We start from the raw sequence: 12,962 nt of genomic DNA, 5'->3' as shown, positions 1-12,962 counted from the left end.
GATACAGTTACAGTTAATATACTTAAAAACTGCAGAGAAAATAGATTTGAAGGTTCTTGTGTTAAATTGATTGAACCATTCATGTCGCTTCCGTGTGGGACCTTAATAGCTTGTATGACAGTAAAAGTAACTGGTCATTTATTTAACGTTATGTTCAGTCCCTACAAATGACTGGATTTTTTTTTTTCTAAAACAAATATTTTTATAAACATGTAAAATGTAATTCTATTAAATAGGGCCTTGGTTTTATATGCTAAGTAGGAGCAAGAAACACCCAAAAATTGTACATAATGAAAATTCCGTTTTACAATAGAATGGCAAACCGTGTATTTTTTTTTTAAACATAAATTTTGCCATAATTTTCTCCGCTGAAATCCTTGTTTGGTAAAGGAGAGTGTAAATAAAAGCAGAAGAGATGGCGTAGCAGTTACAGAAGGCCTACTGTTTATTCTTCCAGTGGAGCAGTTTGGTTCCCAGCACCCACATTTAGAAGCTTACTCCTCACAGACACATGAATAAATACAAGTAGTTCTTTCAAGAAAGAAAGAGTATACATGAAATCTTCCGCTCTTGTACTCTTTTTTTTTTTTTTTTTTTTTTTTTAAGATTTATTTATTTATTATATGTAAGTACACCGTAGCTGTCTTCAGACACTCCAGAAGAGGGCATCAGATCTTGTTAGGGATGGTTATGAGCCACCATGTGGTTGCTGGGATTTGAACTCCGTACCTTCAGGAGAGCAGTCGGGTGCTCTTACCCACTGAGCCATCTCACCAGCCTCCACTCTTGTACTCTTAATGTAGGGTTATTGATGAAGATAAAAGTAAAAAAAAGGGACCAGAGGAGAAACAACCTAAAAAGCAGCTTAAAAAAGAGGAAGAAGGCCAAAAGGAGGAAGAGAAGCCAAGAAAAGAACCCGATAAGAAAGAAGGAAAGAAAGAAGTTGATTCTAAACGGAAAAATTTAGCTAAACCAGGGGTTACATCAACCTCTGATTCAGAAGACGAAGATGATCAAGAGGGTGAAAAGGTAGCAAATCCACATTCAAAATTCCTTTCTGATTTGTCTCCCCATGTGTTTCTGTGTTAGGTGTTCGTGCAGCACATAGGATGTAGAGGCATAAGGTTGATGCGGGTAATCTCTCCCTTGTTCTTTATTAAGAAGTCTCTCAAGCAAACTCTCAAGAACTCATGTGGCTAATCTTGGTGGCAACTCTGACTGTAATTATAGGTGGGCCACCACAATTCCATGCAAATTTTGAGTTTTGTGATACAGACTTTGGTCCTCTTAAAGTGCTGTTTTCCTCATGCTTTCCCCACCTCCGTTTTCCTCATGCTAATTATTTTCTTCATGTGACTGCTTTGCCTGCAGTATGTATAGACAGATCTCTTAGAACTGGAGATAGGCACAAAACTCCCCTCCATGTGGATATTGGGAATTGAGCCTAAGTGGTGTCATCTATTGGGCCCTACCACTTTTACATTTTGAGACAGGGTCTCAATGAATCTGAAGCTAGACTGGTTGGTTAGTCAGCTTATCTGCCTGGGTTCTTATTTTCTATCCCTCCCACCCCACGTCTAGATAGTGTTTAATATTATAACATATAATCTTTAACAAACACTAAGAGATTTATGGGTTTATTTTTATTGAGATGTTTTGTTTTAATATATTACATAATTAAAATGTATATAGTTTATATACTGTATAAAAACTTTATATTTTATAGTATAATTAATTTCTAGAAAATATACTTCCAGTATTCCAGCTATATAAACAGGTTGTAGATAACCCAGATGTCTGTGATCAAAGACACAAGAGGTGCATTTATACATTAAACTTTAATCTTTATCCATTGTAATTTCAACCTGGCTGACTTGCTCTGCAAGGCCTTGAACTCACAGGGATCCACCTAGGCTCTGCCTCCTAAGCAGAGCCTCCTAAACGCTGAGATTAAAGGGGTGTGCCACCATGACCTACTCAAAGCCAGCAACTTTGGCTAGCTTCTTAGCTCATTTCTAAAGAAGACTCCTATCCAGTCAGTAGATCTGTGTTCTTGTTTGTTAAGCTTAAGCTTAGTTACTTTTGTTTCCTACCTACCATGATTGTAATTAGTCTCCAACCACTAACTTTGTTCTCAAACAGAAGAGAAAGGGTGGAAGGAACTTCCAGGCTGCTCACAGGAGGAACATGCTAAAAGGCCAACATGAAAAAGAAGCTGGAGATCGGAAACGCAAGCAGGAGGAACAAATGGAAACTGAGCAGTAAGTATTCTTTTTAGTTTTCAATCTTGCATTCTTTTTAAAGAGTTAAACCTTTAGCCTCTCATTTCCAGAGCTGATGAAGCCTTTTACAGTGACTTCCCATACTAGAACATCTTCCATATGTGCTATTTCAGGCTGAGGGTGAGATTCACTGAGGTAATCCTCTTGTGAACTGTTTTGTAATAGAGTTAGGCTTTATATAACATGTTTAACATAGAATTATGAAAATATATTGGTGGCGAAAGAATGCAATCCCAGCCCAGTTGGAAACCTAGAAGCTGATAAAAGCAAGCTTGCCACCATTGGATAGATCCTGTATGAATCAAGCTTTAATTAATTAATCAAGTTTGACACTTGGATAGACACTTACCATGAGAACTTTCTTCCTCCTTTACTGTATCAGTATTTTATCAGTACAAGGAAAATGGTCATTACAATAATTAGACTTCACGGGTCTTGTGCACATTTGTTTTCCTAGTTTATCACTGTCCCTTTTTCTCATTTATAAAGTGTCATACTCTCAGTAAACTCCTGTGGGCTTTTTACTGGTAGTGAGGAGATAATCTGAAAACATGTTGTAGGTCACTTACATAGTGGCAAATAGTAAAGAGAAACATTTCTTCACTTGTTTTTATGATGTATCTACAAAGTAACCATTTTATAGGTACATTGTCTCTGCTTCTGTAGCTGTTTGGAGGATACAGAGCAGTTTAGCTGCTTCAGGGAGTTTTTAAAAGTAATTAAAATGCTGGATTATGGCCACATCTGTAAATGCCATTATTCCTGTCCTTTCTCTCCACCGAATACTGTGACTGTTGTTGCTTTTAACTTTGTGCTCCCAGAAGTCTGGCATAAATTAGTTGTTACTTAGTGAATCTAGCCCAAATCTTCAGAATCTCAAGATATCTTTTTTGTATTTCAGTTTCTTTTGAATGTCCTCCAATGTAACTTTCTCAAATTCTAATATTTGTGTTTTCTTTCCTTCTCCTGTTATTACAAAACTTTGTACTTGGACAGTTTTGCTCTGTAAAGCATTTCAGATGCAACTTGTGTGAAATGCATTATGCAAAATAAAGTTTATTGTATTGTATTCCCAGCCAAACAACATGTAATCTACAGTAATAAAAATATATCTCATTTTGGGCTCAAAGCATTAATCCAGTAACTGAAAAGAGAATACAAGTGGAGCATACAAGCGATGAAGATCTTGAGACAGACTCATTGGACTGAATTTCCCCCTCCCCCCCTTGATGGAAGAAATGTTCCAGATTCTAAATTGAGGACTTCACTATTAATGGCATTATTAACTGTGTTATGATTGTTAACAAAATATCCTGTAAGGTACACACTACATATTAAGGTTGGCCATCATTCCTGTTTTTTTTTTTTTTTTTCTTTTTTTAAAGCCAAGCTTAAAATGAAGCTTTGTGTTTGAAGTTATAACAAACATAGATGAAGATGGTGGTTGTACATTATTTCACTTAGAAAAAACGAAAACTCATTTTGTTTTGAAGCTAGGTATTAAACTGGAATAGCTATTACGTTCTTGAAAATGGGCAGGTGTGCCCTTGACAGTCTTTTGTTGTTAAGTTCTAGAGTCTTGGTTTTTTTTTTTCTTTTTAATCCTGAGAGATTATAATCCTGAGAGATTAAACAGTAGACTTGTTAAGTAAAAAAACTGAAATTGTAACAAAAATTTTAAAATAAAGTTTTTTTAAAAAAAAAACCTGATTTTTAGGTATTTTTTTTGTTCTTGTCTATTTTAATTGGTTCATAATAGGGCCTGAATGCCAAGCCAAGGTACTAGAAAGTAAAATTTCTAACTCAAACGGTTATTTTTTGTTAATCGTAGTAAAATGGTACTTTTTCACTTATGAAATGGTATGTAAACATTAGTGGATGTCATTTACCTTGAAAACAATGGCCTCCTCCACAACTTAAAAAAAACAACAGTAGTATTAGCTTAAAGCAGGTCTATTTACTATTGAAGCCAATTTCTAAGTCCCTCAAATTATCTGTCCTTTGGAGATGTGGGGTACAACTGGTCTACTTTAGTATGCTTTAAAAAGATGTAGTAAAGTTGCTTTAAAATTCATTACTAATTTGTAGGTTCTCTTTTATCACTGTGTATGTCATTGAAAGATGAATTTGGCAATGTTTGAGTTTTGTCTTTATGTTAATGCTGTAGAGCTACACAGTTCTAAAAACTGGTCAGCGTCCTATTTTGTAGGCTGATGGATTATTTCTAAGGAACATTTTTTAAAACCTTTACACAGGCGAATATGGGTGGGCATCTATCTGCTAACCTCAGTCACAAAGTTACAGTGTTTTGAAATATTTGTGTTGACATTTGATAGGCAGAATAAAGATGAAGGAAAGAAGCCAGAAGTTAAGAAAGTGGAGAAGAAGCGAGGTTAGTTATTTTACTTTCTAAGACATACAGAATTATACAGAGAAGGTTAATGGGACCTGGCTGAGATGGCACATACCTGGAAGCCTCACACTTAGGGAGGCACAGCCAGGAAAGGCTCAAGTTCCAAGCCAACCGGGGTACAAAGTGGGATCCCGACTTAAAAATTTAACAATTTAAAAGTGACTCAAGTCTAATTGATTCCATATTAAATTTCATTTTAAGCAATTAAAGTAACCCTGCTAATATCTTAATGCTTATTTAGTGTCAGTTGTGCAGCCCAGCTAAGAGCTGGAGGCTTTTGATAAATACCTTGCAATTAAAGGCACAAGGTGGAGCAGGGATTTAAGAGGTGACTCGCACAAGTAGGAGCTCGTCACCCGAGACAGAGTAAATGCAGCTGTAATTTTGTGCTTTTCTGCTGCATGTTTCTTCTTGAAACCATATATGAAAAGAAAATTAGGTAACTTTTTATATTATTCATATATATGGGTTTCTTGAAGATTATGAAGAAAATTTTTATAACCACCATTACTTTTATATATTAGACTGTACAGAGATATGGTGTGGAGAAAAGCTATTTACTATTTTTCACATATTTCAATTTATAGAAACATCAATGGATTCTCGACTTCAAAGGATACATGCTGAAATTAAAAATTCACTCAAAATTGATAATCTAGTAAGTGTTTAACCTCATTAAAATGCACTGCTTTAATAGCTTTATATATTTTCTCACATGACTTAAGTATATAAGTTTAAGATAAAAGGAACAATACCTGGCCATTTTTGTACCCCCTTAAGAGCCTTTAAGATCTTCAGAAGTAGATTACATAGATCTTTGGTAATTAACAGTTATGAAATTGCTGTTTTGTCATGAAGGATGTGAACAGATGCATAGAGGCACTGGATGAACTTGCTTCACTTCAGGTAACAATGCAACAAGCTCAGAAACACACAGAGATGATCACAACCCTAAAGAAAGTAAGTGCCTTCAACAGCTACAAATCTAACTTCTTTTCTCAGTTCATCATTAAAGAAAGTTTCAATCAAGTAGGGAAAATAACTATGCCTACTGTTTTCTCAGATACGGCGGTTCAAAGTCAGTCAAGTTATCATGGAAAAGTCTACAATGTTATATAACAAGTTTAAGAATATGTTTTTGGTTGGTGAAGGAGATTCAGTCATCACCCAAGTGCTGAACAAATCCCTTGCTGAACAGAGACAGCATGAGGAAGCAAATAAAACCAAAGATCAGGGGAAGAAAGGGCCAAACAAAAAGCTAGAGAAGGAACAAACAGGTATGTGGTGATCGTTCAGCTGCTGCTGACCCTACTCCTCACTTGTCTTCCAGGGTTGCTTTTGTAAATGGTTTTTGTCAATGTTAGAAATGAAGGAACTTCTCTCAGTAATTAGGCTACACTGTACCTTCATTGACCTTGAAATATTGTAGAAGTAGCAATGGGGATGCCATTAACACAGAGTACTTGTTCATGACCTGCATGAATGTTATGATGGGCTCTATGAAGGAAACTTCCATTTGTTAATAACTTCTGAGGGAAATCAGAATGTTTTCTAGAGAAGCTGCCAATTCCCTTTCTCCTCATTTGCTTCAGCTAAAAATACAATGCATAGTTAGCAGATGACCAGAATCGCGCCTCCCTCCCTCCCTCCCTCCCTCCCTCCCTCCCTCTCTCCTCCCTCCCTCCCCATGGCCTATAAGCTGTATTCTACTGTGCTGTAAGAACACAGTTAGCTAGTGACAGGTAGCATCTAAATGGAGTCAGGAACAGTGATGACAGTCAATAGCAGACTATCCAAATAGATGGCAGAAACACACCTATGCTATGCTTTGTGCTGTGTCAATGAATAAAATTGCCATGAAGGTAGTGTATTTAAGATGCATATTAAATTGGGCCCTATAGTCAAGATACAACACTGCAGGTTCCAAATATGTTGGATAAAGGGCTGCTTCATATGTACATGCTGTGGTCTTGTACAGCCTTTGAACCCAAGGATATTTAAAAATAAACTCTAGACATTCTGGTTCAGGATTTACCTAAGGACAGAATACCATTATCAGCCTCCCCAATTCAACGTTACAAACACTTTAACAGGCATATGCTTACCTTTCAAGACAAAACAACCAAAAAACTCTCACTTAATAGGATTTTTTGTTTGTTTTTTGAGAGATAAGAGGGTTTTACAGGGTAATGCTCAAGCTTGTCATCTGGATACTTTTTAAGCACATTAGGCTCTAAAATACTATTAATGCAAAATTTGGTTCTCCTAAAATTAAACAAAAAGAAATAAAACAAAAACAAAACTACACACAAGATGCACTACACAGTTCTACCACTGAACATTAAGACAAGTCCTCTGTCCATTAAAAGAAAAAGTTATTGTGCTGTTCTAGACTTTAATGGTACAAATCAGTAGTACATCTTTTCATTGTTTGAAATGACTTCAACCTAATCATTTACTGAAAGGCTGAAGCAGTAGCACCTTGAGGGCCATGCTTTCACTTTTTAAGATGATTTAGTGTATCATTTTGTGTTGTGCTAACAGTTTTTCCATTCTAAAGGTATGAAGAGCCTAAATGGCGGACCTGATGCTCCAGAGAGTAATCTTCCACAGCATAACGGTGATAGTAACGAAGAAAGCAAAGACAGCCGCAGCGAGGCCAGCAGTAAGACAAAGTAAGGCATGTTAGAGCCGGAGAGCTGGCTTACATGTTAAGAGTACTAGCTCTTCAGAGGATTTGGGGTTGGTTTCCCTCACAGCAGTCTGTAACATACACTTAGGAAGAACACTCACTTTCTTATTCATGATTTTAGCACAATAAAGCCCGGAAGTCATTAGTATTAAGAGAATATCATAGTGTGTATTTTATATTTCTCCCTGAGTCTCAACCATTGTAGGGACACACTATCACTGACCTCTATAACCAGTGATAGTTATACTTTGATAGTTCTGTTTTGGTTTCAGCCCCTCCCCACCCCCCAGACTCTTTTTAGACAAGATCTCACTTGTATATTTCCCTGGCTGTCATGGAAGTAAACTAGGCTAGTCTTGAACCCACAGAAGGTGTGTGCTACTACATCAGCCTTACCAATTTTTTAAAAAGATTTTATTTATTATTTTATGTATGTGAGTACACTGTAGTTGTCTTCAGACACACCAGAAGAGGGCATCGGATCTCATTACAGAAGGTTGTGAGCCACCATGTGGTTGCTGGGATTTAAACTCAGGACTTCTGGAAGAATAGTCAGTGCTCTTAACTGCTGAGCCATCTCTCCAGCCCCAGCCTTACTAGTTTCTAAAAAAAAGTTTCAAATCAAAAAGGCAGGAGGAAGAACTGGATATGTTTGTTAGTGATTGTGGCTCTATGTTCAATCTCTATCCATCAGAAAATTGGAGCTTTCTATGAGTGAGAACCCATCTCCAACACCCGAACAAGGTTTATTGAGACAAGGGCTCCCTATATTGCACAGGTTGGCCTTGAACTTACAGCAGTCTTCCAGGCACAGCTGTCTTCGGATTACGGCTTAAACAATTGCCCCACTGAATTCTCAGTGAAGGAAAACAATTTTTATGTTACCACAAAAAGTTAGTGCCAGACCTAGACTGCTTCCTAGGGATGACCTCACCATATCTGTGCGTTACTTTGGCAGCAGTGTTTTGTGGGTCTGTCTTTACTTTCTTTAAACAGGACACAGATTTAATGCCCTGCTTGCTCAAGAGAAAACTCCCAAGCCTAGTTGTAATGACGTTCTTTTTTTCTCCCTTTATTTTAGGCCACCTGGAGAAGAGAGAGAGGCTGAAATATCTCTGAAGGAGTCTACACTAGATAACTAGGTTGGCAGACTTCAGATGCAAAGAATATGTGAGAAGTCTGTCTTGAGTGACTTCATTTGAAATACTTAGGCTGCTGAAAGGTTTAAAGTTTTATAAGCATAGGTTTTGATGTTTAAGTAGTTGGGGAAAAGAAAAACCCTTTATATTTGTGTAAAAGTCAATTATTGCTAATTTTCCGTGTGCAGTATTAACAGCTCCGTCGTTTAGTTTAAGAGTAAGGGAAACCTACTTAGAAAGGTTGACCTGCTTTATAGACATGACTGTAGTGTATTTTCAGTTAGTGTGTGTGTTAATGTGTAATTGGTAGTAGGGCAGTTATATTTTAAAACTGCTACTTGTATAAATCTTTCCCAAATACCGTGGGTTTTGTGCAGTTTTTACAGATACTGGATTTACCAGACTGTCTTTTCACTGTTTGTGGGTTTTTAGAAGTTGAGCATTTTTATGGCTGATAAAGTGAATGTTACTTCTAAGTGCTCACTCCTTCTATCAGAAGTGAACCTCAGTCCATTGTGCTACATTAGCTTGCCTCTTTGTAACAATGTGTAGTCTGTATGACAACTAGATAGCCACCAGGTTGTTATAGAAGGTACAAACTTGTTTACTTTTGAAAGTAATTTAGTTTTAGGACTGGGATTTCAGTGGCATTAGAGCTAAAGACTGGTATATCTACAGATAGAAAGTCCACCTACAATCCTTTATAGCTACTAATCACAAAACCTAAAACTAGTTTGTTTTGAACCTTACAATCTTAAGAAGGTCACTCATTAAGATGTGTGTTTTCTCTTTTTTAATTAGAATCAATCCATGATGCTTATAAGTGATAAATAAGGAAACTAACTTAATTGAAAACATAGCCATATTGGAATGGGATTTTAGATTCTCTATCAGGCATATCAGAGGATACAGAAAAAACAAATATCAGTTGTTCCCAGGTAGTAACCAGACAGTCCACACACACAAACATGAGCTATCACTCTGTTAAATTTAGGGAGAACATTTCACAGGTGTTCTGAGTAATCAGGTCAGGTGTTGGTTTTTACTAGGTAGGAAAGTTCATCCTTATGTTTTGAAATTCCATTGGAAAGTGACTTAAAACCAGTGTTTTTGTGCGATGCGATTAAATATGTTCTTGATTTCTCAGATAATTATTTTCATCTATGTTAAAAATTACTTCAATAATTGGACTTTTGCTTTAATAGCCCTTACAATTTAACTACTGTTTTGAGCAAATGCTGTACATTATATATACACCAGTCTTCTGTTTTGTCCTTAGTACATTTTTAACTTGGACAAAAATTATTCTAGTTAAGCCATAAGTGTCAATGTGTAAATTGTTTTAATTAAAGTTTTTTTCTACCAAACTCTATTAGTAAATTATTATTACTAAAGGAATTCTGGATTTCCTGCTAAGGAAGTAGTAGTGTTCTCCTTAGCTGTCTCTGAGACCCTGCTAGGAGATACAGGAGCTATGCAGTAGGAAGCTCAGGAGAGAACTGTCACTTGCCTTGTACTGACTTCCCTTTTCTTCCCTAACTTCAGAACATTAATGGCACTCCTAGGTTATGTGCCTACTTGGAGGGTGACTTGCTCTGACCATGTATGTCCATTTTGAAGCACAGCTGCTTTTTTAATTTGGAATAGTTTGTCTTTAAGGCTAATTCACTCTCAAAACTCTGGTAACAATGGCTCAACTAAGATGTAGTGAATGACAGCCCCCTCTCCTGGTGTGTATAGAGTATGCATGTATAATGTGCATGTATGGATACCTATTTTGATTTCTCAGCTGCTTGGTTCAATTTCAGATATCCCCCTAATGAGAAAATCTGGCTGCAAGTTTATATGCGTAAACAATTCAAACCAGAGCTCATTTGACCACATTTGCTATTCTAGTTAGGAATTCAGTAGATGTCACCAAGACTGTGATGCGATACACTAAAAATGTCTCTACTCATATCAACTTACCTGAGTAAAGATGCCAGGTAAAGACAAGTCTGCCATCCTGGATGCAGAACAAGGGCTTCAGTGAATGGGTTTTATTCTATTGGTCAGAGAATATGCAAATAGCAAAATTTAAGCTTAAGACCCTTAAGAAATGAGTTACTAAAAATTGTGCTTAAATTTGTGCCATGTAAATCTCCAACAGATACTAGAGATGACTGCCCCCTGCTGTAAAACTGCCAAGTATAATCAATCAAGAATTGTGAAGCATAAACAAAATGCTGAGGAAACAGCTCTTTTCCATGCAGGTGTATCCACAGGGATGTTCACTGACAAAGTTGTTCCATTCATATTTACCTATGTCCTTAAAGTGACACATGATATTATATTTAAGAGATTGATATTGGCATAAAATCGGGGGCTTTATAGCCTGTAACTTTATAAAGTTGAAATACTTTTGATGTGAACTAGTGAGTAAATGCCTATATAAGTGATCATTGCGGTGACTCGGCTAACCCTCATTTTCACCATCAAAGAAATGGAGGTGTGTGAACTTTTGGTGAAAAAGAAGTAGAATAGCATTCTCAATAAATAAATAAGGATTCCATAGAGTAATGTTTATCTGTCATCTTTGTCTAGTAAAATGGGGTAATTGGCATTATGTGTGTATTAGGGAAAACTTGCTGGAATTTACTTTGAGAGTGCAATCATTAGTACAAGACCCATGTGAACTGCAATAATAACCTGGGGATTGAGTAAAACCATTCATCATGAATGTGTGATTCTACAGCAGAATTCTCAGGGTACTTAACACTAAACAAAGTAAGACACTTGGGCACAATGTGAGTTAGCCTTGGCAAGGAGATAGTACCCTGTGTTGCCTACTGCACTAAGTGAGAATACTTGTAGACATACCACAAGCAGGCACTTGTCAGCTCCACGTCAGTCGCCATAATTGGATTTGTAATATTTACGTCCATGAAACGTGCGTCACCTTCTTTTAAACTTCAAAATCTTTTAAACAGATGTTTAAGCTTCATTGGTTTATTTATATAATTGTTCTTAGCCATCCAGAGAAATGTAGGATTCGGCTGAATTTAATTTAAACCTAGGACAGAGAAAGTAATAGTTCAAAGTCTACTTTATATTACTATTATACATGTTAATTTTGTAACCCAAAAGTTTCCACAAAATATTTTGACAGATTTGTGTAGAAGTGTTCTTTTCTATAGCTCAGAATGAGAAGTCTTTGCTGTAATATGGGACAGAAGGATGGAAGAGCTGAGCCAGGAAAACGCTTTTCTTCTTAGAACTATGCAAGTGAGCTAAGCTTCATGGTATGCCCATGGTAATGTAAAGTCTGCCAGTGTTTTCTCTGGCCATGGCTTTAAATGATATTCTAAATTCAGTGCATCTATCTCTGTGATTCTGTTAAGAAACAAGGCCTCACTAATACTGAGTGTGACTTAGATTCATTGTTATCTCATATGCCTAATGTCTGCCCAATGTTAAATTGTGACTACTCGTGATTTTGTGTTGCTTATCAAGTAAGTTGTTTTAAATTTCTCTTTACTATAGATATTTGAAGGGTCTTTGCCTTGGAAGGTGTAGCTCTCACATCCTTCAGAGATTTTTTTTTTTAAAAGACTGCCATAAGTGATGCATTATTAACTACATTCTATCATTAGCAAAATCCACTCAGGGTACAGAAAGCATAGGACTTGGAGAAATGAATCAGGAGTTGTGTTTCTGACAAGGTTTATATATTCAAAATACAAAAAAAAAAAAAGCATTTCTACATCTCAGTAACATAAACAACTTAAGTAAAAAACTATTAACCACCCCTTGTAATAAATAATGTAATAGTAACTAATCTGTAGTGGGAAATATATGGTACTAATTAAAGGTTCCAGGGTCAACATAAGGATAAGCAAGGAATTCCCCTAGTTTGTTGCCTTCGGAATCATAGTGGAGCATTCTGAAGCAAACATCACAAAAGAAACATGGGTCCTCTGGTGCAAAGGTGTCATTGTTCGTCACCCATCTGTAATGTAAAAAAAAAAAAAAAAAAAGTATATTATAGCATTTTTTTTAATGCTTCAACATTCTATGACTTGTTTTCTAATAGTGGTTGTCTTTCATAGGGGTCACATAGCAGTTATAGCAGTTCTCTTCCAGATCAGATATTTACATTATGACTCACAATCAGTAGCCAAATTGCAGTTCTAAGTTAGCAACAAAAAAAATTTGATAGCTGGGAGTCACCACCACCTGAAGAGCTATATTAAAGTTTCACAGCACTAGGGAGTTTGAGAACCACAGTCCTATAACAGTACATAAAGAACATTCTCACTACCTCCTCAACAGACACAGTAGGGACACCAACAAGAAATGCTGCAGAACTGACCTGAGATTCCTTTTTTTTTAAAAATAAATATTTATTATTATATATAAGTACACTGTAGCTGTCTTCAGACACACCAGAAGAGGGC

At 36.4% G+C, this 12,962-nt stretch overlaps 2 protein-coding genes across 5 annotated transcripts in view; one reads left to right on the top strand and one right to left on the bottom strand.

Moving 5' to 3' along the window:
- Psip1 (PC4 and SFRS1 interacting protein 1) overlaps nt 1-9,893 on the top strand; it is a 32,469-nt gene extending 22,576 nt beyond the window's left edge. The window contains exons 9-16 of one of the 4 annotated variants that reach the window (XM_021199871.2): nt 804-1,029; nt 2,143-2,261; nt 4,619-4,674; nt 5,283-5,353; nt 5,554-5,655; nt 5,759-5,972; nt 7,256-7,370; nt 8,469-9,893. In XM_021199871.2, the coding sequence (XP_021055530.1) occupies nt 804-1,029; nt 2,143-2,261; nt 4,619-4,674; nt 5,283-5,353; nt 5,554-5,655; nt 5,759-5,972; nt 7,256-7,370; nt 8,469-8,529 (964 nt within the window). In that variant the 3' untranslated portion in view covers nt 8,530-9,893. Of the gene's footprint in view, nt 1-803; nt 1,030-2,142; nt 2,262-3,278; nt 3,988-4,618; nt 4,675-5,282; nt 5,354-5,553; nt 5,656-5,758; nt 5,973-7,255; nt 7,371-8,468 lie in introns of those variants that run through there. The other 3 variants (XM_029539451.1, XM_021199872.2, XM_021199873.2) reach the window with 3 other exon arrangements.
- Nucleotides 9,894-12,211: 2,318 nt separating this feature from the next.
- Snapc3 (small nuclear RNA activating complex polypeptide 3) overlaps nt 12,212-12,962 on the bottom strand; it is a 28,658-nt gene continuing 27,907 nt past the window's right edge. The window contains exon 9 of the mRNA XM_021200494.2: nt 12,212-12,514. Within this exon, the coding sequence (XP_021056153.1) occupies nt 12,367-12,514 (148 nt within the window). The 3' untranslated portion in view covers nt 12,212-12,366. The remainder of the gene's footprint in view (nt 12,515-12,962) is intronic.

This window comes from Mus pahari, chromosome 6, assembly GCF_900095145.1.
Source record: "Mus pahari chromosome 6, PAHARI_EIJ_v1.1, whole genome shotgun sequence".
In the NCBI taxonomy this organism is placed as follows: Eukaryota; Metazoa; Chordata; class Mammalia; order Rodentia; family Muridae; genus Mus; species Mus pahari.
This window is presented reverse-complemented; position numbering and strand designations above follow the sequence as displayed.